The 22,597-nt window shown below is 41.4% G+C and overlaps 1 protein-coding gene across 2 annotated transcripts in view; it reads left to right on the forward strand.

Annotated features, from left to right (window-relative positions):
• Window positions 1-17,998, forward strand: part of Taf4b (TATA-box binding protein associated factor 4b) — a 117,891-nt gene extending 99,893 nt beyond the window's left edge. The window contains exon 14 of one of the 2 annotated variants that reach the window (XM_087592589.1): window positions 16,375-17,988. In XM_087592589.1, the coding sequence (XP_087448715.1) occupies window positions 16,375-16,542 (168 nt within the window). In that variant the 3' untranslated portion in view covers window positions 16,543-17,988. 2 annotated transcript variants of the gene reach the window in all.
• Window positions 17,999-22,597: the final 4,599 nt, after the last annotated feature.

Below are 22,597 nucleotides of genomic sequence, written 5' to 3' on the forward strand. Positions count from 1 at the left end.
TTTATTTAATTGTGTGTGTGTGTCTGTGTGTGTGTGTGTGTGTGTCTGTGTGTGTCTGTGTGTGTCTGTGTGTGTGTGTGTCTGTGTGTGTGGACACACATGAGTGCAGGTACCCTCCAGGGCCAGAAGAAGGTGTCATCTAGAGCTGGAATTATAAGTAGTTTTAAGCAACCTGGTACTCAGGTACGCTGCAAAAGTAGCACGAACTGTCGATCAATGAGGTCCAAGGCCTTCATGTCTATTACCATACCTTAGGTTTGCCTGTTGTAGAGTTTTGAATAGAAACTTGTGGAATAATGGACTCTTTTGTGTCTGAATAGTTTCATTCAGCATAATGTTTTTGAGATTTTGGACTGACCATTAGGAGTACATTCCTGGCAGTGCTGAGCAGTGTATGAAGACTATAATTTGCTTATGCAGTAGGTATTTGATGGGTTTATACATTCTGCTTAGGGTATCTAAAGTGACTATGAACATCCTTGAAAAGTATTGGAGCGTAAACAAGATGCATGTTTAACTTTCCAGAGAGCTGTGTGTGATCTTCAACAGACTGGCTGTACTACTCCAGACTCCTTTGAGCAATGTACTTTCATTCTACTGTCTTCAAAGAAATAAAGGTTTTAATTATCACAAAGTCTAACACTTTATGATTAGTAATTTTTATAGATTAAAATAAAAAGCTCTGCCCCATGTTTGTAAAGCTTTACGATGTTGTTGTTGTTGTTATTCTTTTTTCTTATAAGCTTTATGGGTTTCACTTTGCTCTTTAAGGTCTTTGTTGACCTTTCTTGCTATTTTCTTGTCTAGTGTAAGGCACAAACTGGGTTTTTTCACACAAGAGATATCCTTACTGTACCTTACTTACTGGAAAAACCCTCCATTGCATTTTACTTATTACCATATATCTTACACTGAAAAAAAGTTTAACATATTAATTATAGATTGAATATCTTCTGGTGGTCAATGAATATGGCCTTCATCTCTAGGGAGTATATCTATAGGATGATGGTATAGGCTTTGAGAAAAATGACCGAATAGGTGGCCATTAATTGTGTGGCTTGAAGGGGACTTGGAGACACTTGCCCCTCCTGTTCTCTTGCTCCCTGACCTTGAATTGAGAGGATTCTGCCCCATCATAGCCTACAGGTATATTGTGCTGCTTTGCCATGATGCAAAACTAACCAGTCCAGGTTATCATGGGTTGGAGCCTCAAATTATGAGCCCTTTTTTTTCTGTATTAGTTGATTATTTTCTATATCTATTATTTTTATATTACAGGTTTTTCTTTATTAAATGATTTAAAGTCAGCCTATAAGAATCTTCTAAATTTTGTTTTTATGTCTTTTTATTGGATAGTTTATGTATTTACATTTCAAATGTTATCCCCCTTCCCAGTTCTTCCCTCTCCTATCCCCCCTCCACTTGCCTCTATGAGGATGCTCCCCCTCCCACCCACCCACTCCCACCTCAACACCATGGCATTCCTCTACACTGGAGAAAAACGCCTTCATAGGACCAAGGGCTTCTCCTCCTATTTTATCCCAGACAATCCCATCCTCTGCTACACAGGCAGCTGGAGCCATGGGTGCCCCTATGTATATTCTTTGGTTGGTGGTTTAGTCCCTGGGAGCTCTGGTGGGGGTTTGGTTGGTTGATGTTGTTGTTCTTCCTGTGGGGTTGCAAACCCCTTCAGCTCCTTCAGTCCTTTTTCTAACTCCTCCATTGGGGTCCCTGTGCTCAGTCTGATGATAATCTGGAAGCATCCTCATCTGAATCAGTAAGGCTCTGGCAGAGCCTCTCAGGAGTCAACCATATCAGGCTCCTGTCAGCAAGCATTTCTTGGTATCAGCAATAATGATTGGGTTTGGTGGCTGCATATGAGATAAATCCCCAGGTGGAGCAGTCTCTGAATGGCCTTTCTTTCAGTCTCTGCTCCATTCTTTGTTCCTGTATTTCTTCCTGTGAGTATTATGTTTTCCCTTCTATGAAGGACTAATACATCCACATTTTGGTCTTCCTTCTTCTTGAGTTTCATATGGTCTGTGAATTACTTGGGTATTCCAAACTTTTGGGCTAATATCCACTTATCAGTGAGTGCATACCATGTGTGTTCTTTTGTGACTGGGTTACCTCACTCAGGATGATATTTTCTAGCTCCATCTATTTGCCTAAGAATTTCATGAAGTCATTGTTTTTAATAGCTGAGTAGTATTCAATTGTGTAAATGCACCACATTTTCTGTATCAATTCCTCCATTGAGGGACAACTAAGTTCTTTCCATCTTCTGGCTATTATAAATCAGGCTGCTATGAACATAGTGGAGCATGTGTCCTCATTATATGTTGGAACATCATTTGGATATATGCTCAGGAGTGGCATTGCTGGGTCCTCAGGTAGTACTATGTCCAATTTTCTGAGGAATCTCCAGACTAATTTCCAGAGTGATGGTACCAGCTTGCAATCCCACCAACAATGGAGGAGTGTTCCTCTTTCTCCACATCCTTGCCAGCATCTGTTGTCACCTGAGTTTTTGATCTTAGCCATTCTCACTGGTGTGAGGTGAAATCTCAGGGTTGTTTTGATTTGCATTTCCCTGATGACTAAGGATGTTGAACATTTCTTTAGTTGCTGCTCAGCCATTCAGTATTACTCAGTTGAGAATTTTTTTTGTTTAGCTCTATACCCCATTTTTTAATAGGATTATCTGGTTCTCTGGAGTCTAATTTCTTGCGTTCTCTGTATAGATTAGATATTAGCCCTCTATCAGATGTAGGATTGGTAATGGTCTTTTCCCAATCTGTTGGTTGCCATTTTGTCCCATTGACAGTGTTCTTTGCCTTACAGAAGCTTTGCAATTTTATGAGTTCCCATTTGTCAATTCTTGATCTTAGAGCATAAGCCATTGGTGTCCTGTTCAGGAAATTTTCCTGTGTCCATGTGTACGAGACTCTTTCCCACTTTTTCATCTATTAGTTTCAGTGTATCTGGTTTTATGTGGAGGTCCTTGATCCACTTGGACTTAAGCTTTGTACAGGGTGATTAAGAATGGATTGATCTGCATTCTTCTACATTCTGACCTCCAGTTGGACAGCACCATTTGTTGAAAATGCTATCTTTTTTTCCATTGGATGGTTTTAGCTCCTTTGTCAAAGATCAAGTGACCATAGGTGTGTGGGTTCATTTCTGGGTCTTCAATTATATTCCACTGATCTACCTGTCTGTCTCTGTACCAGTACCATGCAGTTTTTATCACTATTGCTCTGTAATACAGCTTGAGGTCAGGGATGGTGATTCCCTCAGAAGTTCTTTCATTGTTTAGAATAGTTTTTGCTATCCTGAGCTTTTTGTTATTCCAGATGAATTTGCAAATTGCTCTAGCTCTATGAAGAGTTGAGTTGGAATTTTGATGGGGATTCATTGAATCAGTAGATTGCTTTCAGCAAGATGGTCATTTTTACTCTATTAATCCTGCCAATCCATGAGCATGGGAGATCTTTCCATCTTCTGAGATCTTCTTCAATTTCTTTCTTCAGAGTCTTGAAGTTCTTATTGTACAGATCTTTTACTTGCTTGGTTAAAGTCACACCGAGGTACTTTATATTATTTGGGTCTATTATGAAGGGTGTCGTTTCCCTAATTTCTTTCTCGGCTTGTTTCTCTTTTGTATAGAGGAAGGCAACTGATTTATTTGAGTTAATTTTATATATAGCCACTTTGCTGGATTTCATTAATTGATTTGATGTCAGCCTATATGGTTCTTCTAATTTTTTAAAAAGCTTTTTTGTATAATTTTGTATGAACTATATGCATTTACATGAGTTTTAGAATCCTTGGTGTTACAAAAATGCCTGTGTGGCTTTTTCCTCAGTTAGGCTGGCGCTGAATCTAGAGATTGTGGGGAATGAACATCTTACCTTTTTAATCCATGAGTATTGTAGTCTTGTTGATTTATGTCTACCATCCTTATTTCCTTATAATATTTTGGTTTCCTCTAAGTCTGTCATACTTACAGTTATCTACTAGTTTTTTATACTACTGATAAGCATATTTTATATCCCAGCTCCCTGAGAATATGAGGCATCAGGATGGTACTTTCAAGGCCTGCTTAGGCTGCAGTGTAAGTTCAGAGCCAACCTTTGATAACTTATTGAACAGTGTGCCAAAATAAAAAAAATAAAAATTGCCCTGGAAATATTACTGTCATCAAGTGCCTGCTTGTCCTAGGTTTAATCTCCATGGGTATATCCATGTGTGCACGTGCACACACATAGGAAATTTCAACAGTTGTGTTCAGGCTATAGGGAAGTGATAAGGCTACTGCTTACTGCTCTCATGTAAGCAAAGGGAAGTCGGGGAGAGAGAAAGAAAGAGCACGAGAACAAAACGTGCAGCAGAAAGATATTAAAGGGAGCAAGAACTTTCTTGAACTGGGCTAGCAGTCATCTGTATGGCATTCTGACTGCATTCTGTCCATGTCTGACTTTGAGTGAAGCAGTCCGCAGGAGTAAGGGACTGATTTGGTTTGGTGTCAGGACTTCATTGTATTCAGACTGTATCATAGCTACTGCTTATTACTTCTTATCCAGGTCTACAGAGAGCTCAGTGTGGGGAAAGTCAGTATAGGATTTTTCTTTATGTTGCTTGGTAAAAGTGTGTTTCTTGTACAGTTTTTATACTTGTGATCAATCCTGATTGTCAACCTGATGGGATTTAGAATCAGTGAAACAAATCTCTGGGCTAACTATCAGGAGTTATCTAGATTGTTAATTGAAGTGGGGGGGCTCAGCCTAAATTAGGCAATGGCACTGTTCAAGACTGACTACAAAGGGAAAAGCTAGCTGAGCACTAGCATTCATTGTTCTCTGCTTCCTGAGTATGAATGAAGTTTGACCAGCGCCACCTATTCCTGTCACTGTACTCTTTCAGCCATAAGAGACTCTGTGTTATCTGAGTTGTTCAGGTTTTTAATATGAAGTTATTCATCATGTCTTATTATCTTTTTAATGTCTGTAATAAAGTATATTCTTTTTCATTCTCAGTGTTGATAAACAGTGGGTGTTACCCTTTTTCTCCCCTCCTCTCACTTCTTCATTAGTCTAGAAAGGCCTCATTGGTTTTATTAGTCAAACACTAATTTACAAATTACTGAACATTTTTTTGAGACATGATTTCATGTAGACCTGGCTGACCTAAAACTCACTTCATCATCAAGGAACTTCTGATCTTCCTTCTTCTACCTCCTAAGAGTCGTACAGGTTGGAGCATTCACCACATTTGTTGGACACTAGGGATTGAACAAAAGCTTTTATGCAAGCTAGGCCTGCACTCAACCATCTGAACATTGCGTGTCTACTATGAATTTTCATGATCTTTCTGTCTTGGCTTCACCCATACAAACTTTAATATGTTGTATACAATATGCTTGTGTTAACTTTAATTTCCTTCCTGGTAGCTTTCACATACCAGCAGTTTGGAAGTGTGTTTCCTTTCTACATGGGTTTTGTTTTCATGTGACAGAGAAACATAGTGTCTGATTTCAGTCCTTTTAAATCTGTTGAAGCTTATGTTTAAGTGTTTGTTCAGCTTAGATGAATATTTATAACACATATTCGGCCATTATTAGTCGGTGTCGTAGCCTCTGTCTTCTTCCTCGTTTACTTGGGGCTGGAGATGCTTGTTCCATGAAGCGCCGAGAGAAGAGGGTGAGACAACTAATATCGTGTTCACCTGTGTCTGCTTTAGTTTCTGTGTCTCTCACTGAATGGCTTGCATGTACGTGCAATGTCTTTCTGACAGAAATTCCCTTTTTATCATTATGGAATAATCTTCATTTCTAAAAATATTCTTTGTCTATAAACCTGCTTTCTTTAATATCTTATAGTTGTGATAGCTTTCTTATGCCTAGAACTTACATGGTTTTTCTTTTTCCACATACGTAGTTCTAACTTGTGTTTTTATTTATAGTGGGTCTTTAAGGAATTGTGTTTTTTTATTTCTCCTGTATGTTATCATTTGAATTAGTCAAGTATTATTTTAACAATTTTACTCTGTACCCTTTTTATTTTTTAACTTTTTAGATATACATTTTTAAAGTGGCATCTGTATCTTTTAAGTATAAAACATGCACTTTTCACTGTTGCCGAGACTGAGTTAGTATCATTCATATCATTCATTTCACACAGAAGCCCTTCCAGCCACCACCAAGTGCCCTGTTCTTTGTGTTACTGCTGCTAGCTTTGAATCCGCTTTGTCATAGACTGCCATTACTTAGCCGTGTGTCGTGTTCAGAGCTTATGGATGGAAAAGCAGCACCGCTTGGGCTCTTTCAGTTTTCCTGTCAGTCCAGATATTTTTATAGGAGTATTTTCCATCCTGTATGGCGCTCGTGAACTCTATAATTGCTGAACTTCTAAATAAATCTGTTAATATACTCAAAACTACTAGTAAATCTATACCTTCAGCTGTTTGCCACAGCAGCTGTTGCAGTTCTTCTCGTATGAACCTAGACCTGCTTGTTGTTACTTCACTGTCAATCCTGTAAAGACGTTTTAACAAAACAGAAAACTGAGACCTAGACCGTTTGCATGAGTTTTCTAATGACTTTGAGAGAAGTCCTAAGATGTATTTTTATAATTGGCCACTGGAGGCAGTCGAGTTATGGCTTTTAGAGTTGGCTATCCGATGTTCTCAACGTGTTTAAACTACTTGGCTAGCTGAAGCGCCTTCTCACTGTTTCGAGAATGTAAGGGAAACCTTTAAAAAGACTGCTGTTTTGGATAAATTCCAGCTGATGGTACCTTGGCAGGAGTAAGTAGGTGAACCAGTCTTAGAGGACAGGATAATACTTCGCAAATATACCCCAAGGACTTTACGGTTTGCTTCCAGATTTGTTTGCGTTTAAAGCTGAGAAGCAGCACAATTTTGACCAAGGCTTGTGGTGATTTGACGGCTTGTGGTGATTTGACTTCAGCGCTCCTTCATGCCAGCTGTGTTACTGTGTGACACTGGACCTGCACACACCGACCAGGTTCTTCTCCGTGACTGTAAAAGTCTTCATAGGCCTCAGTCATCCTCCTCAGTTCAGTGAGGGCAGGTTTGAGATAATGGAACAGCTTGTAGTTTGAGGAGACTCCTAGGAAGTGTAAAGATTGCAACTAGTTGAGAACTGGACACATTAGTGCTTGTAGGCATTGGGGAAATATACTACCTGACTTCAGTCCTGAAGCATTTCAGTGCTGGAACTTGAGGATAGGACAGCAGGACTGGAGAATGCCCCTCCAGGATGAAAGCACACTGTTGGTATTCACTGGCCACACCAGGGGAGAAATTACTTCACAAGAATAAAGACATGAGAGACAAGACTGGCTTCATTGTGGATGTAAACGTCTGTTTATGTCCTTGTGTTTTTGTATTTGGTCCTGTAGATTTTTAGTCATTGGAGCATTTTAAACAGAATAATCATATTGCCAGATGGTTGTTTTAGAACAGTTATTCACGCTCCAGTGTAAGCAATAGTAATACAAGAGTAGACTGTTTAAAAATTAGTATTTTTCAAATAATAGAAGACAGTAGAAGTGAGAAGATTGAAAGAAGTAAGTGACTTCAAGTGTGTTAAAGAGAGGTGAGGTTGGTAAGTGTGGTGGCCCCACAGCATCGTGGACGGAAAGGCTAGGGCTCATCTAGATTGTTGCATTAGGTATTTTATGTATATATGCTTGCATTTCTTGAAATAAAAGAGGAAGAAGGAAAGGAATATGGTTCAAAGTATGTTGAATGTAGGATATGTGTAGTACATTCATTTGGAAACTTTGCTAAAAAAACGATGGGGCCTGAAGTAATAATTAGGGTTAGTACATATGACTACCAGTTCATTTCTTTAACAGCTGACATAATCATAGCTCAAAGCTTGTGGGTCAGTATCACTTATGTCGGCTTCCTTCCTTTGAAACACACCAGAATGACAAAATTATTGGGCAGAGACAGACATGTCTGACTGCCTATGCCTCGCTACAGCTCTCAAGGATAAAGCGAATGGGGTTAAAGTCAGACACTGCAGCTTCAAAAGTTTTGCTTCTTGACCAGCAGAGGGCAGTCAGCCTCCAAGTTCAGTAAGTTCTGTTGTGTTCCCCTCAAGGCTTAGAAAGTTAGTCTTTGGGTTTTTGTTTTGTTTTGTTTTTGTTTTTTAGCCAGGGTCTCGTGCAGTCTAGGCTGGCCTCCTGCTCTCTGTGTTGATGCGGCTGACATTGAGCTTTTGCTCTCCCTGCCGCCACCCTCTTAGTGCTGAACTTACAGGCTTGAGCCACTAGTGGTGCCACCAGTCAAACCCAGGGCTACCTGCGTGTTAGACGAGCACTGTACCGACTGACGTGTGTCTGACGTGAGAGCTTAGTCTTGGGCATACAGTTCTGTGTGTTGTTGTACTGCGTCAGGCCACGACTCATTTATTGGGGTGGAGGAGTGTGAAGTTGTGTTCACCTGTGTTTATATTCATGGTCAGAAGATGGGATCCTGTACTATCTCTCTCCACCTTACTCCACTCTGAGAAGTGTGTGTGTGTGTCTGTGTGTGTGTGTGTACCATTACTTCCATTTCTCTCAAAATGCCCCAGTTCTTGTACAGAGAACATTTGTGTTTTCTTAGTCTTCTTACAATTCAGGGAAAAGTACAGAAGTTTATGTTCTAGTTACTTGACTTGTACAGACTGTGTGTGTGTGTGTGTGTGTGTGTGTGTGTGTGTGTGTGTGTACGAGGCTTCATTGGAGAAGTGTGAGAAGAATGTCTAGCTGCGCATGTGTCCTCTGTCCGCCTGCTGCATGCAGAAGTGGCCATTGGCACACATTTTAGCTTTAAGTACTGAAAGCTCCACTAAAGAGTTCACTGAGAAGCAAGAGAAGCATAACAAACCATCACTTTTCTAACTTTAGTGAGTTTGTGATTTAATAAGAACTTGGGAGAATGGATACAGGTGGTAAAGTTTAATTCGGAGAAAGGTTCTGTCTGGAGCTAGTTATATATACCTTTTCCTGATTGCAAACATTCATTGCCTCCCAGGTGACCAGTTATTTTCATTAAGATGAGAAAGGCCGGCCAGCATTTAGAGATTGCATACTGTGCTTCCAATGCTATTCTCATTTAATCTTGAATAGATCTGGGGGTGGAGGTGGTATTGCTGACTAAAAAACAAAACAAAACAAAGAAGCCAACGATTAACTCTCTAATGAGCATGTGCACAGGTGAATACGGTGCACACTTAACTGCCCAGCCTGACCCAGTGCGACAGCACACAGACCCGTATATCCAGAAGACTACGGTTAGCTCCCTTGTTCAGTGTAGGAAACTGAGGCAGAGAAGTTAAGTGGTTTGTTTGAGACTGTTCATGAAGCTGACAGCTGGCATTATTTCTGTACCATATCATCCCAGCATAGGGGCCTGTGACACAATACTTGAACTCATCAAAGTGTGGGTTAGCAATGCAGACAGCTTACTACGGACAGCTTCTCAGCTTCTCGAAAGCAGCTCATGAGCCCCATCCCACCCCATGCTGCTGTGAGTTCTTATGTACCTGTCCCGTCCTGTCCCATCCCGTCCTGTCTAGGTGACACTGTTTTGCTCAAGTTCTTCCTGACCTCTGACTCTTAGGAGTTTCTCTGTCCTTCTGTAAGAGTGGTGACATTTGGATAAAGGTTTGCATGAAGTGAGAGAAGTATGGCAGGACTCTTAAAGCCACTCTGGTTACCCAGCTCTTGTTTTGGCTTCTAACTTGGTGTAAAAGTGACAGAACTTAAGGAAAAGTTGAAAGGTTTTTTAATTGTTTTTATTTTATACCACCTGCTCCATTATGTAGATGGGAATAAAAATTTCTATGACTGGTTGTTTTTAGTCATTGTTTCTTTTTTAATTTATTTATTTATTCACTTTACATCCTGATCGCAGCCCACTTCCCAGTCCCACCACTCACCACAGCTCATCCCCCACTCCCCTCAGGGTGTCACCCCATCCTGGCACACCAAGTCACTGCATTGTTAAATGATGTTGCATCTAAAGCTGTAACCACTGGAACTCACTTTCTCCTTATAAGAATAAAAGGATCTCTGCTGTTTTGTTACAGAAATGAGAAGCTTTGTTCACCGAACAAATGCAGTCCTAGCAAATCTGTGACGCTAGTTCACGTGGTCTGTTGTAGAGTGTGCTGATACTAGGTTTGCTTAGGCATCTGGTGAGCTGGTTGTTTCTCCAATTTAACAATCCATATAAAAGAATATCCTCATGTGAGAAGTGGATTGGGAAGTCCTGTTTCAGAAACAGTACACTCTATATGATCCAAAGTTTTTCTTCTATATCCTCCCTGAATTAATTTTTCATTTAGCCTTGGCACTGTTGAATTGAGTGAACTTGGGGAAAGGACCTGGTGGCATGGAGGAAAGGAAAACTAAGAGGCAGGTTTAGTGTTGATGAGTACAAGTAGTCATTCAGTAACCAAGAATTTTCTGATTACTATGGCTTTGCCGTTGTGAAACTAACTAGTCAGAATTAACTATCCCACTTACAAAAACAGTAGGCATTTATTTAACTAACTAGTCATTTATTAACTAACTGGTCAGCATCGTTAACTATTGTTAACTAACCCACTTACAGAAACAGTAGGCATTTATTTAACTAACTAGTCATTTATTAACTAACTGGTCAGAATCATTAACTATTGTTAACTATCCACGTACAGAAACAGTAGGCATTTATCTAACTAACTAGTCATTTATTAACTAACTGGTCAGCATCGTTAACTATTGTTAACTATCCACGTACAGAAACAGTAGGCATTTATTTAACTAACTAGTCATTTATTAACTAACTGGTCAGAATCATTAACTATTGTTAACTATCCACGTACAGAAACAGTAGGCATTTATCTAACTAACTAGTCATTTATTAACTAACTGGTCAGCATCGTTAACTATTGTTAACTATCCACGTACAGAAACAGTAGGCATTTATTTAACTAACTAGTCATTTATTAACTAACTGGTCAGAATTGTTAACTATTGTTAACTATCCACTTACAGAAACAGTAGGCATTTATCTAACTAACTAGTCATTTATTAACTAACTGGTCAGCATTGTTAACTATTGTTAACTACCCCACTTACAGAACAGTAGGCATTTACTTTTCAGTTTCAAGAATCTGGCTTTCTAAGTCAGTCATGATCTGGGGGAAGCGAGTGAAGTTGTGAATTATGAAAGACAGTTGTGGTGGGTTGGAGAGTGTCCTTTGGGGTTTGTTTCATTTATAACGTTGCCTCAGGCCTTCCACTGCATCCTGTTGCAGTGACCTCCTCTTCAACCCTGGCCTGGCGGCTGTAGTACAGCTCTTCCCTGGGATCCTTCAGGATTGCCATGTGGCAGCCATGGACCGTAGCCCTTCGTTCTTTAGCCCAGATAAGTGGGTCTCTATTTTCTTAGCATTTAACCATCTTATCATCTTCTCTTCCCCCTTTTGCACTTTCCTTTTAATTTCCTACAGAGATGAGATGGGATTTTTGCTAGCAGTTTTTTTTTTTTTGTTTTTTTTATCAAAACACCACTTTGGTACAAAAGAAACAAAAGCAAAGCATAAGCTGACTGAGGTTTTAGGCAGGGACTGTTCTCCCCTAGACAGTAGTCAGACTAAGAAGGAAGCATCATGGAGCCTGAGAAAATGACTGTGACCTCCCAGCTCCGTGGATCCCCAAGGAGAGTCATTGCCTGACCCCTGACCCCTGACCCCTGACTCCTGCAGGCTTGCCTGTCTGGAAACATGGCAAGAAGGTCACCATACAGTAGTTGTTTCTTTGTGTCCTGGCTCCTCTCAGTTGTTATAACTTACCCCACTTATAATAGCCACTGTGTTTCCAGTTAGGATTATTGCGAATACTAGTACAAAATATAAACGTGTGTGCCTTTTGGTAAAAATGACATTTCTAGGTATTTTCATAAAGACAACATTGCTGGGACATGCTCACTAGTCAGCTTTAAGACTTAGGTAAGATGTAAACGTGGTTCAGGCAGGGGTGTGAACACTGTAAACATATATGCATAGAGTTAGAATTAGCAATAATATATGATTTATGACTGAAAAAAATCCTTTCTTGAGCTGGAAATGTAGCTACGTCAGTAAGTCTGGGGCAGCTTGCTGAAAGCCCTGTGTTTGATTCCCACCACCGTGTAAACTCGGCATGGAGGCAGACAGCCAAGGTCCTAACGTTCGGGAAGTTGAGATAGGAGGGCCCAAATCAGAGTTTATCCGAGGCTTTGAGGTGATTTGAGCACCAACCTGAACTATACAAGACCATCTATTTATTCATCCATCTGTCCATCCATCCATCCATCCATCCATCTTCCCTTCCTCCTGCATCTTCTCCTCCTCCTTCCTTCCCTCCGTCCTTCCTACCTTCTTCTCCTCCTTCCTTCCCTCCGTCCTTCCTTCCTACCTCCTTCTCCTCCTTCCTTCCCTCTGTCCGTCCTTCCTTCCTCCTTCTCTCCTTCCTTCTTTACTTCCTTAGAATGCACTAAAGTTTTAAATGACTCTAACTCTTACAAGCAAGATTGCCTGCCGCTGTCAAGAATGCATTTTACTGACTTGCTGTTGTATGTATCTGGTGTTTCCAAAGCTGAGTTGTTGAGATCATCCTGCAGAAACCGTTCTTAGTGATAGTAATTGACAGCAGTAAAGTGTCGTCTCTCGGATGCCTGAGTGGCAAAGGTCACAGAAAGGAAGACACCAGGTCGTTGACTGGACTGCCATGCCTGCTCAGTCACAGCTCACCAATTGGACATGCACAGATCATACTCTGCCTCCTTCCTCCTCATGGGCTTCCCATAGGGTCCTGTGACCAAGTTTAACCTAGTGAAAGGACTGATGTGGTTAGGATGTTACAGCTCTCAAAAACTGAATGCTATAAGAAAATGTGTTTGACTAAAGTCATGATATGAATATCTTGAAATTAGGTTGACTGGTTTTGACCTTGATGTTTTATAGTCTGTATACACCATGCCCTGCCCTGTCGAAACAAACCAAAATTGTGAAGGGAATAATTAAAATTTAGTGTTATTAAAACAGAATGGGAAGATTTGATTCCCATGTTACCTAAGGACCTCTGTGTAAGTCTCCACAGGCTTGCTTCATCCTATCAAACTCACCAATCCTATCAAAATGGTTTTTTATACTTTAATTTTTACAAAATCAATTCTTTATTGCATCTATGTCCGTGATGCACGTGCATGGGTATGCATGGTCTGCTTTCACGCGGGAGTCAGAAGACGACGTTGAAGAGTCAGTTCTTTCCTTTCACCTTTTCATGGGTTCCAGGGACCAAACACAAGGCTCAGGCTTGTACCAAATATGCCTCTATCCATTGAGCCATCCTGAAAATACATTTCACAACAAAATATAGTTTTAAAAAATGAAGTAAAGGGCAAAAAGGCGTATGTGCCCTGGAGAGTCTCCATGATCACGCTGGCCTGCCTGTGGGTTATCTGTCTTCAGGATGTTACTGAAGATTAGAAGGCATGCTCAGTTTGGGTGACCCCTTTCTCTGAGAAAGGGGTCCTGCACTGGGCAAGAGTAATCAGTGCCAGCTGAATGAAATCACGTGCAGACCAGCGACTCTCTTCTTCTGTCTTTGATATAACACAGCTATTTCTCTATAAAGGCCCTGCTGCTATGATGTACCGGCTATGATAGTACACCCCATGCCCCCACACACAACATGAGGGTTTCCCTTTAAACAGTTATCATTCCAAGAAATTCTTCATTTGGGGCCGGCAAAATGATGCAGTGGGTGAATGTGCCTTGCTGTGCAAGTCCAGCAAACCTGGTTTGATCCCTGGAATCCATGGTAGAAGAGCGAGCCTACTCCTGACACCTGCACACCTGATGTGCTGTACGCCCCTCAGCGCTCATATATACCATGCACACACACGATAGCAATTTAAACGTCTTTGTAATCAGTTGATCTGTTAATTAATTGGTATTTTTTTAAGACAGGGTTTTTCTGTATAGTCCCGGCTGCCCTGGAACTCACTGTATAGACCAGGCTGGCCTCCAACTCAGAGATCACCTGCTTCTCCCCACTGAGTGCTGGGATTAAAGGAATACACCACTGTGCCTGGCTTTTATTTTTCATTTTTGAGATTATAATTGAATTATGTTTCTTCCTTCCAAATCCTTCCACATATTCTCCCCTGCTCTTTTTAAAATTAATGGCCTCTCTTTTTCAATAATTGTTTTGTGTGGTGTGTGTGTGTGTGTGTGTGTGTGTGTGTGTGTGTGTGTGTGTCTGTCTGTGTGTGTGTGTGTGTGTGTGTGTGTGTGTGTGTGTGTGTGTGTGTTTAGGAATCACTGTTTGGCACTGGACAGCCAATTACTGTGCTCTTTTCTCAGTTATCCATAGTTCTTTGTGTTGGATTGAGGCCTTATAGGCTTTTCCCCATCTAGTTTGACCTGTTTATTGGTGTCATCATTGCTCACATTTGTAGATGTACCTGTTAGGACAGGACTCCACAACTGCATTTTTATTGGTTGTGGTTTTCTGGAGTGGTCCCTTACTGTTGCAGAGAGATTCCCTTGATGAGGGCTGAAGTCTACCCTTATCTGTTGGCATGAAAACACAATGTTTAGGGATTATTGTTAGGGATTTAGTAGTTTGTTTAGTTAGTTGTAGATTCTCTTTTAATAACTATAATTTCTCTAGTACTGAATAATTAGCTGTTTCTAGTACCAGACATGGTATCCATCTTGTTGAATGGGTCTAATCACAGAGCTGTTGGTTACTGCCAAAGTGTGTGTGCCACTACTGCACCTGCAGTTCTGCACCTGCAGTTCTGCACCTGTAGAGTGCTGGTTGCTGGCAAAACTCGGTAAGACTGTTGGTTGCCTTCTTTGTTGTTGTTGTTGCCCTTGTCATCTAAGTGGCATTAAGTACTTAATGTGGCTCTAAGACCCACATAAATATACAAAAGAGCCAATTCTACCGCTGTTCTCTGACCTCCACATACACACCATATCAGGCACGTGCTGTTCACTCAGTTCCACATCATGCAGCTAAAAATAATAACAATAATAATAATAATAAGTAAACTCTTAAAGAGAAAAATTTGACAAAATAATGCATAGATGTCAATGTTTAAGGAACTGTCTTGTTGCAGGAATACCGCCTTTCAGTTCATTCTTAGATGAATTTGAATCTCACATTGGCTGGTCTGTTTATAATTAGTAAACTCAGTTAAGAAATATTAGGCTGGTGTGGTAGTACATGCCTTTAAATGCCAGCACTTCAACACTTGGGAGGAAGAGGAAAATAAATCTTTTGAGTTTGAGGCTAGTCTGACCTACACAGTGAGTTCCAGGCCAACCAGAGCTAAATAGTGAGACTCTGTTTCAAAAACAAAATACTATGGATAGTCCATGCTGGTCTTCCAGAGGGGCCATAAATAATAATCATTTTCCTTAGAAAGTTTATGGTCTGGTGAGTTTGTGCTGGTAGAACCATCTATGAATCACTGTTGTACAGCATGATCTTCTTAATAAATCTCATTAGATGAACAGATTGCCCTTGAGTGGCCTTCTGGAGATCTCTGCCCTTTGCATGTAACTAAAGTCCATTGTAAAAGAGAACAGCAAGTGTGCGATTGGACGGAACCAGGATGGTGCTTACCTGGCACCATCAGTAATACCACATAGCACAGTGGCTAATGATACTGACTTCAGATCAAATTAAAAATGAAATCCTATTCCACCTTGCTGTGAGCTGTGAGGCTTATGACACATGACTTCCCGAGGCCAGGATCATTTTCCTATGTGGTCTAAGCATTGGGAGGCAGCCCTCACAGACCTGGTCGCAATGCTGTATGAAGGAAAGGAGACACATTTTCAAGTGGAGCTCTGGCCTCTGGGGAGCCATTAAAGATTTTTTGGCACTGTAACTTGATGAGATCTGAACCATAGTGGGCTTTTGTTATGTTTATTCTTACAATTGACGCACAAAAGACTGCTGTGTGGCAGTGGCCTTTTACGTGTATATAACCCTTCAGCACCGTGATCAGAATAATAAATTCACCCATGACTTTGAAGTTTTTTGTTAAGTCTTTTGAGTGGGAAGTCTGACCTGGAGGGGCAGGAGAAAGGAGAAAGGAGCACCTGAAGAGAAGAGAAGAGGGAGGTCTCTCTTCCAGGCTCTGCCGGGTCAGAAGAGGAGTGAGTGAGTGAGGCCGTGGCCTCAGTGGCTGTGCCTTCATAATGCTTTCTCAGGGACAGTGCCACATGTGCCACAGCAACAGGCTTTCTTTCCCTTTACGACAGTCCTTATTTTAAACACTTCTCCTTGTTATTTCCCTGTTTAGAGCTTCAAAGACAACCCTTCTGCTTCCGGGACTTGCAGCCTAACAGCCACCAGACCACTGCTTCGTCCAAGAATCACAAGAGTCAGCCTCAGGGACTTGATATTCTGTATGGAACAGGAAAGAGGGATGAAGTACTCTCGAGCCCTGTACCTTGCCCTTCTCAAGTGACCACTGCACCCGGCGCACACTGCCTGCTGCCAAAGAAGGCGTGGAGCGTGCTCGCTGTCGCCCTGCTCCGAACTCTGCTCTGCAAAGTAGTCACCAGTGTGCAGGACCGCTGTTTGCACTGTGTGCTCTGTGGACTCTAGCCGATGGGAATGCAGAAGTATCACTTACTGACCTGCATTTAGGGACTCCCTTCTACCTGCCTTCCTTTGTTGTTGTTGTTTCCACTTGGTAGCAATGAGGTGCCTTCCTCTGATGCAGGCTGCGTCTGCATGTACAGTAAAGGAGAGTCACAATGCATCCTGTACTGAACCTGTGTCCCAGCGTTACACTTCATGGTCTGCACTCAGAGCTCACTCAGCTAGTGCTGAAGTCACCGTCCATGGTTGAAGGGTGACAAGCTACACATAGAGGCAGAGCCCACTTGTTAGCTGAGCCACAATTGCACAGCCGTGGAGACCATTGGTGTCTGAGGTTGCTGAGTCCATGGCTTCCCACACTGCAGTATTTCCAATACCTAGTGAGGGCCATCTTGTCAGCCAAGTTTTAAAACAAATACCTCACTGAAATGTGCAAAAGCTAGAACATACTGGAAAGAGTGAGGCCTTGCATTCAAACTGACAAGGGATGAAAATGGCATCTTGAAACTGATGTGTGTCATATTCCAAGGAGAGATGACTGCACCGGGAATTCCAAAGCTCATCCTTGTTTTAGTGATGGAAAAAAAAAAAAATCATAGGTCAACCAAAGAGGAAAGCCTGGCAAATACTTAGTTACAATGTTTCAAAAGGATGATTTGTTTTTGTATTGTTTTAATTCCCAAGAAGGAATTCTTTGTTTCCCAGTTACCCTGTTTTAAGCATCCAGTACTTTTCAGATTTCTAACTGCTGGTCAGAGCATTTGACCAGTAGGAGACCCTTTGAATTGTGTACTTAAGAGGTGCTGTCAGCATCTTGCTCTTCTGGGGTGGGTGGCTCTAAATGCGAGCAGTGCATTATGTACCTCTGAGGAGGAACCTGGTATTCAAAGAACCTCCTCTCTCCGTTTTAAGTCTACGTGTGTATATTATAGCTGACAAAAATAATGGTGAAATTGAAATCACATACAAAAGAATGCCAAATTCTCCCGGGGAAACATTTCCAGTGTGTCACTCTCCGTCCTGTTCTTCCCACAGGGACTGTTACGGCCACATTCTATACTATTGTACGAGTTTAATTGGCCACAATTTTTGTTTTAGCAAGTTATGTGAAATGCCATAAATTATGTATATGCTTTAAAAAGAACTTTACCAAGAGATCTATACCCAAAGTTGTGTATTTAAATGCTTAGCTTTATTTTTTGTAAAGTTCAGCATATTCCCACATTTGTGTAATCTTATTGATCAGATGTTTAAAATTATTTCAAATACATCATTAAAATAATTATTTTATGATTAAAAACAAACAAAACTTTTCTCAATCCCTGACTTTGCATCAGCTTCTATTAGCAGCCCGTCCCTGGAGGACACAGATCTGCCTGGCAGTGAGAGTCTTATTTATTTGCATTTGGGTTCTGTGGACATTTGGGTTCTGGAATCGCACTTAGATCTAAGTTTCTATATCACTTCCTTTGAAATAGTTGTAATTTTGTCCACTATTTGAATCAAAAAGAAAGCTAAACATAGTTATTCTGAAAGCTTTTCTTGGTCCATTGAGTTTTTCTTACCAAGATACTCTTTTTCAAAATTTTTAATATAAAACCTTTTGTGATATACGTATGTGTGGTGCATATATATATATATATATATATATATATATATATATATATATATGTGTGTCTTCCTCTCTTATCTCTCCATCTTATAATTGAAAACAAGGTACCAAGTCTAGACTGGCTGGCCAGCAACCCCTGTGGCTCTCTCCTTCCTCACCTCTGAGCTCTAGGATTCCAGGAGTATACCACCATGGCTAACATTTTACGGGGGTACTAGGGATCCAAACTTGGGTCCTTATGCTCATCGTAGCAGGCGCTTTACCCACTGAGCCAGTTCCCAAGTTCCTTAATGTGCATTTTGAAACTTGTACAGGTTTCAAGACCTGTCTTATACAGAGGAAGACAAATGTGTATACAAGATATACACAGTTGGCAAGATGGAGACCTCGGGTAGATTTGCTCTTCAGATGCATTGTCTAATACACAATATTAACAAGCCTTTTGGTTGTTGGTGGTGGAGTTTTGTTTTGTTACGTGAGTGTTATGGATCCAGCCCAGACACTCCTACTCAGGGTCATCTCCCTACCTCCAGTCATCGTTGTCTCCTCCTCCTTTTCCTCTTCTTCTTCCTCCTTCCCTCCTCCTCTTCTTCCTCTCCCTCCTCTTCCTCCCCCTCCTCCTCTACTTTAATGAAGCATTGGGAAGATTTTTTTGTATTTATTGTATGTGCGAATGATTTATAGGCATGTACATGTAGAGGTCGGGACAGTTTCAAGGACTTGGCTCTGTTATGTGGGGCTGGAGAGCAGATCATCAGCTTGGCAGCAAGTGTCCTTAACCTGCTGCGCCATTTCACTGACCCAACAAACATTTTTAAAACCTATAAAATTCTTCAAAATTCTACGTGGCGTAAGTTTTGTTTCATTAGAATTTTGTCAAGAGCAGTGTACTTACGGCTTCATACTAGTGATGTCATGGTTCCAGCAGAAAACACAGCAATGTCACTGTATAATTTTTAGGAAAACAACAGGGCCAAGGTACATGCCGACTTGAACTTTTCACTTTGTATGTTGTAGAATGAATCCGTTAAGTGTGTGTACATATTTGTCCTCAAAAGTTCCATTTACATTCTGCAGGGGATGAGCATATTGTGTCACGTGTCTAAATATAACCCAGTAGACAGTTTTTACTTTGTACCATTCTTCTTGTAATACTCTCTCTTGGTTGTCCACTTGGTGAGCTCAGGAATCACATCAGAGACAGGTTTCTGGGAGTGCCTCTGATGGATTAGCTTCCTGGGCTTTATTGCCTAGTCTGCAGCATACACAATATCTCTTAATTATTTCAGGCTGGTTCTACTCTACAGCACGCCCTTGGTGTTCATGTAGTGGTACTAGCATCTGCAGAATGGTGGAGTCTTTGCCACTGGCCTCTACTGGGCTCTCTTCAAGGACTAGGACCCCGTCACATGGTGCCAAGCCTCAACATCTCTCCACGAGCTCTTCTATCCTGGATCTTCTACTGTAACTAAATCTGTACCTTCACCAATGGCCTCTCCTCAGGGACTGCAGCACTACCACCCAGTAGAAAGACTCAGCTGCTGTCTGTGAACCCTGCACACCTTCAAAACAGTACTACCTGGGTAACTCTCACACTGACAATTTCAGTTATCAGCACATGATACAGCCCTGGATGCCTCAAGAATACAGGTTCTGTGTGATGACCCTGAGGAAACACTTTCCAGAAGATCTCACCTCAGTGATGCCAGTCTCTTCTTAATCACCACTAATTTCTCAGCTGCAGTTGACCATTATTAATTGTCACCACAAAACAAAGGTTTTACTTTAGCTGCTCTGGTCTCTTGTTAATCACAGCCAATTCCGCTGACTAGTTCTATGTCAACTTGACAGAAGCTAGGGTCCTTTTAAAAGAGAGAAGCCCAGTTCAGAAAATGCCCCTACCAGATTCACCTGTGGGTAAGCCTGTGGTTCACTTTACTCGTTGATGGTTGATGTGGAACAGTTTGGCTCTCTGGGGGTGGTGCCACCACTGGGCTGATAGCCCTGAGTACTATAAGAAAGCATGCTGAGTGAGTCAGTGACCGGCACTCCTCCATCATGGCCTCTGTTTCAGCCCCTGCTTCTAGGTTCCTGTCCTGTTCCTGCCTTTATTTTCCTCAGTGATGGACTGTAATGTGGAACTGTAACCCTTTCCTCCTCAAGTTGCTTTTGCTCATGGTGTTTTATCACAGCAATAAAAAGCCTGTGCCACTTACCTTGGGCAAAATATTTTACTTTTGTTTCCTCATCTAAAAAAAAAAAAAAAAAAAGGTACCTGGCCTATAGGGTAGCTGTGAGAATTTAGTAAAGACTATGTGACTGTGTAAGTCGTTCAGATCAGCCTATCAATAAAACGGACGTAATACAGGAGTAATGCTTATTGTTATTTGGAGATTTTAAGTGACACAGCTTTGTCCTACCCAACTATGTACTTGGCTAAATTCCTTGGCATTGGAGACTGGTGCAGGAAGTCAGGAAGCCACAAGAAGGTCTAATAGAGCTCTCTCTCTCTCTCTCTCTCTCTCTCTCTCTCTCTCTCTCTCTCTCTGTGTGTGTGTGTGTGTGTGTGTGTGTAGAGGATGGGTGCTGATAATTGAACTCAGTCTTGCCACAGCTCCAACCCTGTAGGAGCTACTTGTCACTGTGTCAAAATACCCACCAAGAAGTCACTTTGGGAGCAATGTTTATTCTGGCCCATGGTGTAAGAGATCTGGCAATTCATCAAGGTTGGCAAGGAGGCATGGCAGCAGGAAGGTGAGATAGATGGTCACATGATGTCTGTCTTCAGTCAAAGCAGACATGAATGCTGGTTGGTGTTCAACCCCCTCTTTATTTAGTCTAGGAACCCCCCCCCCAGCAGGTGTGATGACGCAGCCCACATCAAGGATGGATCTTCCCTTCTCTGAAAAATGTTCTGAGAACATTTTTATGAACATATCCGTTCTGTTTCTGTAGGGAGTATAAATCCAGCCAGGTTAACAACTCAGATCAACTATCACAATCCTTACCCACTGTTCTGGATCGTTTTATGTCAGCTCGGCACGAGCTAGAGTCATCTGAGAGGAGGGAACTTCAGTTTAAAACAATGCATCCATAAGATCAGGCTATAAGCAAACTTGTTAGAGCAGTTTCTTAGTGATTGATGTGCATGTAGGAGGGCCTAGCCCATTGTGGGTGGTGCCATCCCTGGACTGGTAGTCATGAGTCCTATAAGAATGCAAGCTTAACAAGCCTATAAGTATGGCCTCTGCATTAGCTCCTGCCTCCAAGATCCTGACCTTTGTGAGTCCCCGTCCTGACTTCCTCCAACGATGAACTACAATGTGAAAGTGTAAGCCAGTGAACCTTTCCTCCCCAACTTGTTTTTGTGGTGTTTCATTACAGTAATAGAAATCCTAAGATATCTCCATTCAATTCAAGTCTTTGTCTACTGTTCCCTGTACCGTTGGGAACCGCTATTGCCATTCCTTCCAAGTGTTTAATTGAAAACATTATAGTAACATATAGGACACATTAAAACTGTAAAGAAGGACACACCAAAATGCTTTTCTTACAGGTTCCCCAGGACCTCCATCCCTTCTCAAGAGCCATCCATGTTTATTAGTTTCAGACATACCACTCTGTGCAGTCCTTATGTTCTTACCCTCTTACTTGCACATGACTGCATACTGACTTAACCTGTGTTCACAATTCCATTATTCTAAATTCCACCTACCTACTTTTCCAGTTCAGGTCTGCTAGTAGAATCTTGTTATAGTCTTCATGGGAAAACAATTTTTACTTGAAATTTACTATTTTGTAAATTTCATGAATTTGCCATTTTATAAATTACACTGTTTCACTAGAATCTACCAAAATCTGTCTGTAGGTTCCACTATTCCTCCACCAATAAGCACCGTAAGGACAACAGAAGAGGGGTATCTTACGCCTATTACTGGTGGAGGAGGGTGGCAGTGAGACGGAAGAAAGGTCAGTCACTGGATGGACCCACTATGTTGTCTGTGACTCTGAAGCATCACTAGTATCCTCCCCCCACTGTGAGCCAACCTGGATTCAAGATCACTCCAACCTCTTCTCTGAGATTTATATTCTTAAAAAAAAAAAAAAAAACAAAACCAACAACAACAACAACAACAGTAAGTGGGTCAGATCAGGGATGATACAGATTTAACATTCCTAGGTGTGATCATGGGTGGGATGGCCTGCATACCCAACTACTCACTTATCAAGCCTCTAATAATCTGTTGGTGAGGTACCATGCAGGACAAAGAAGCAGGATGCAGTATGTGTCTGGAAGGGTGCTCTC

The sequence above is a fragment of the Rattus norvegicus genome, chromosome 18 (assembly GCF_021556685.1).
Source record: "Rattus norvegicus strain SHRSP/BbbUtx chromosome 18, alternate assembly SHRSP_T2T, whole genome shotgun sequence".
Lineage (NCBI taxonomy): Eukaryota > Metazoa > Chordata > Mammalia > Rodentia > Muridae > Rattus > Rattus norvegicus.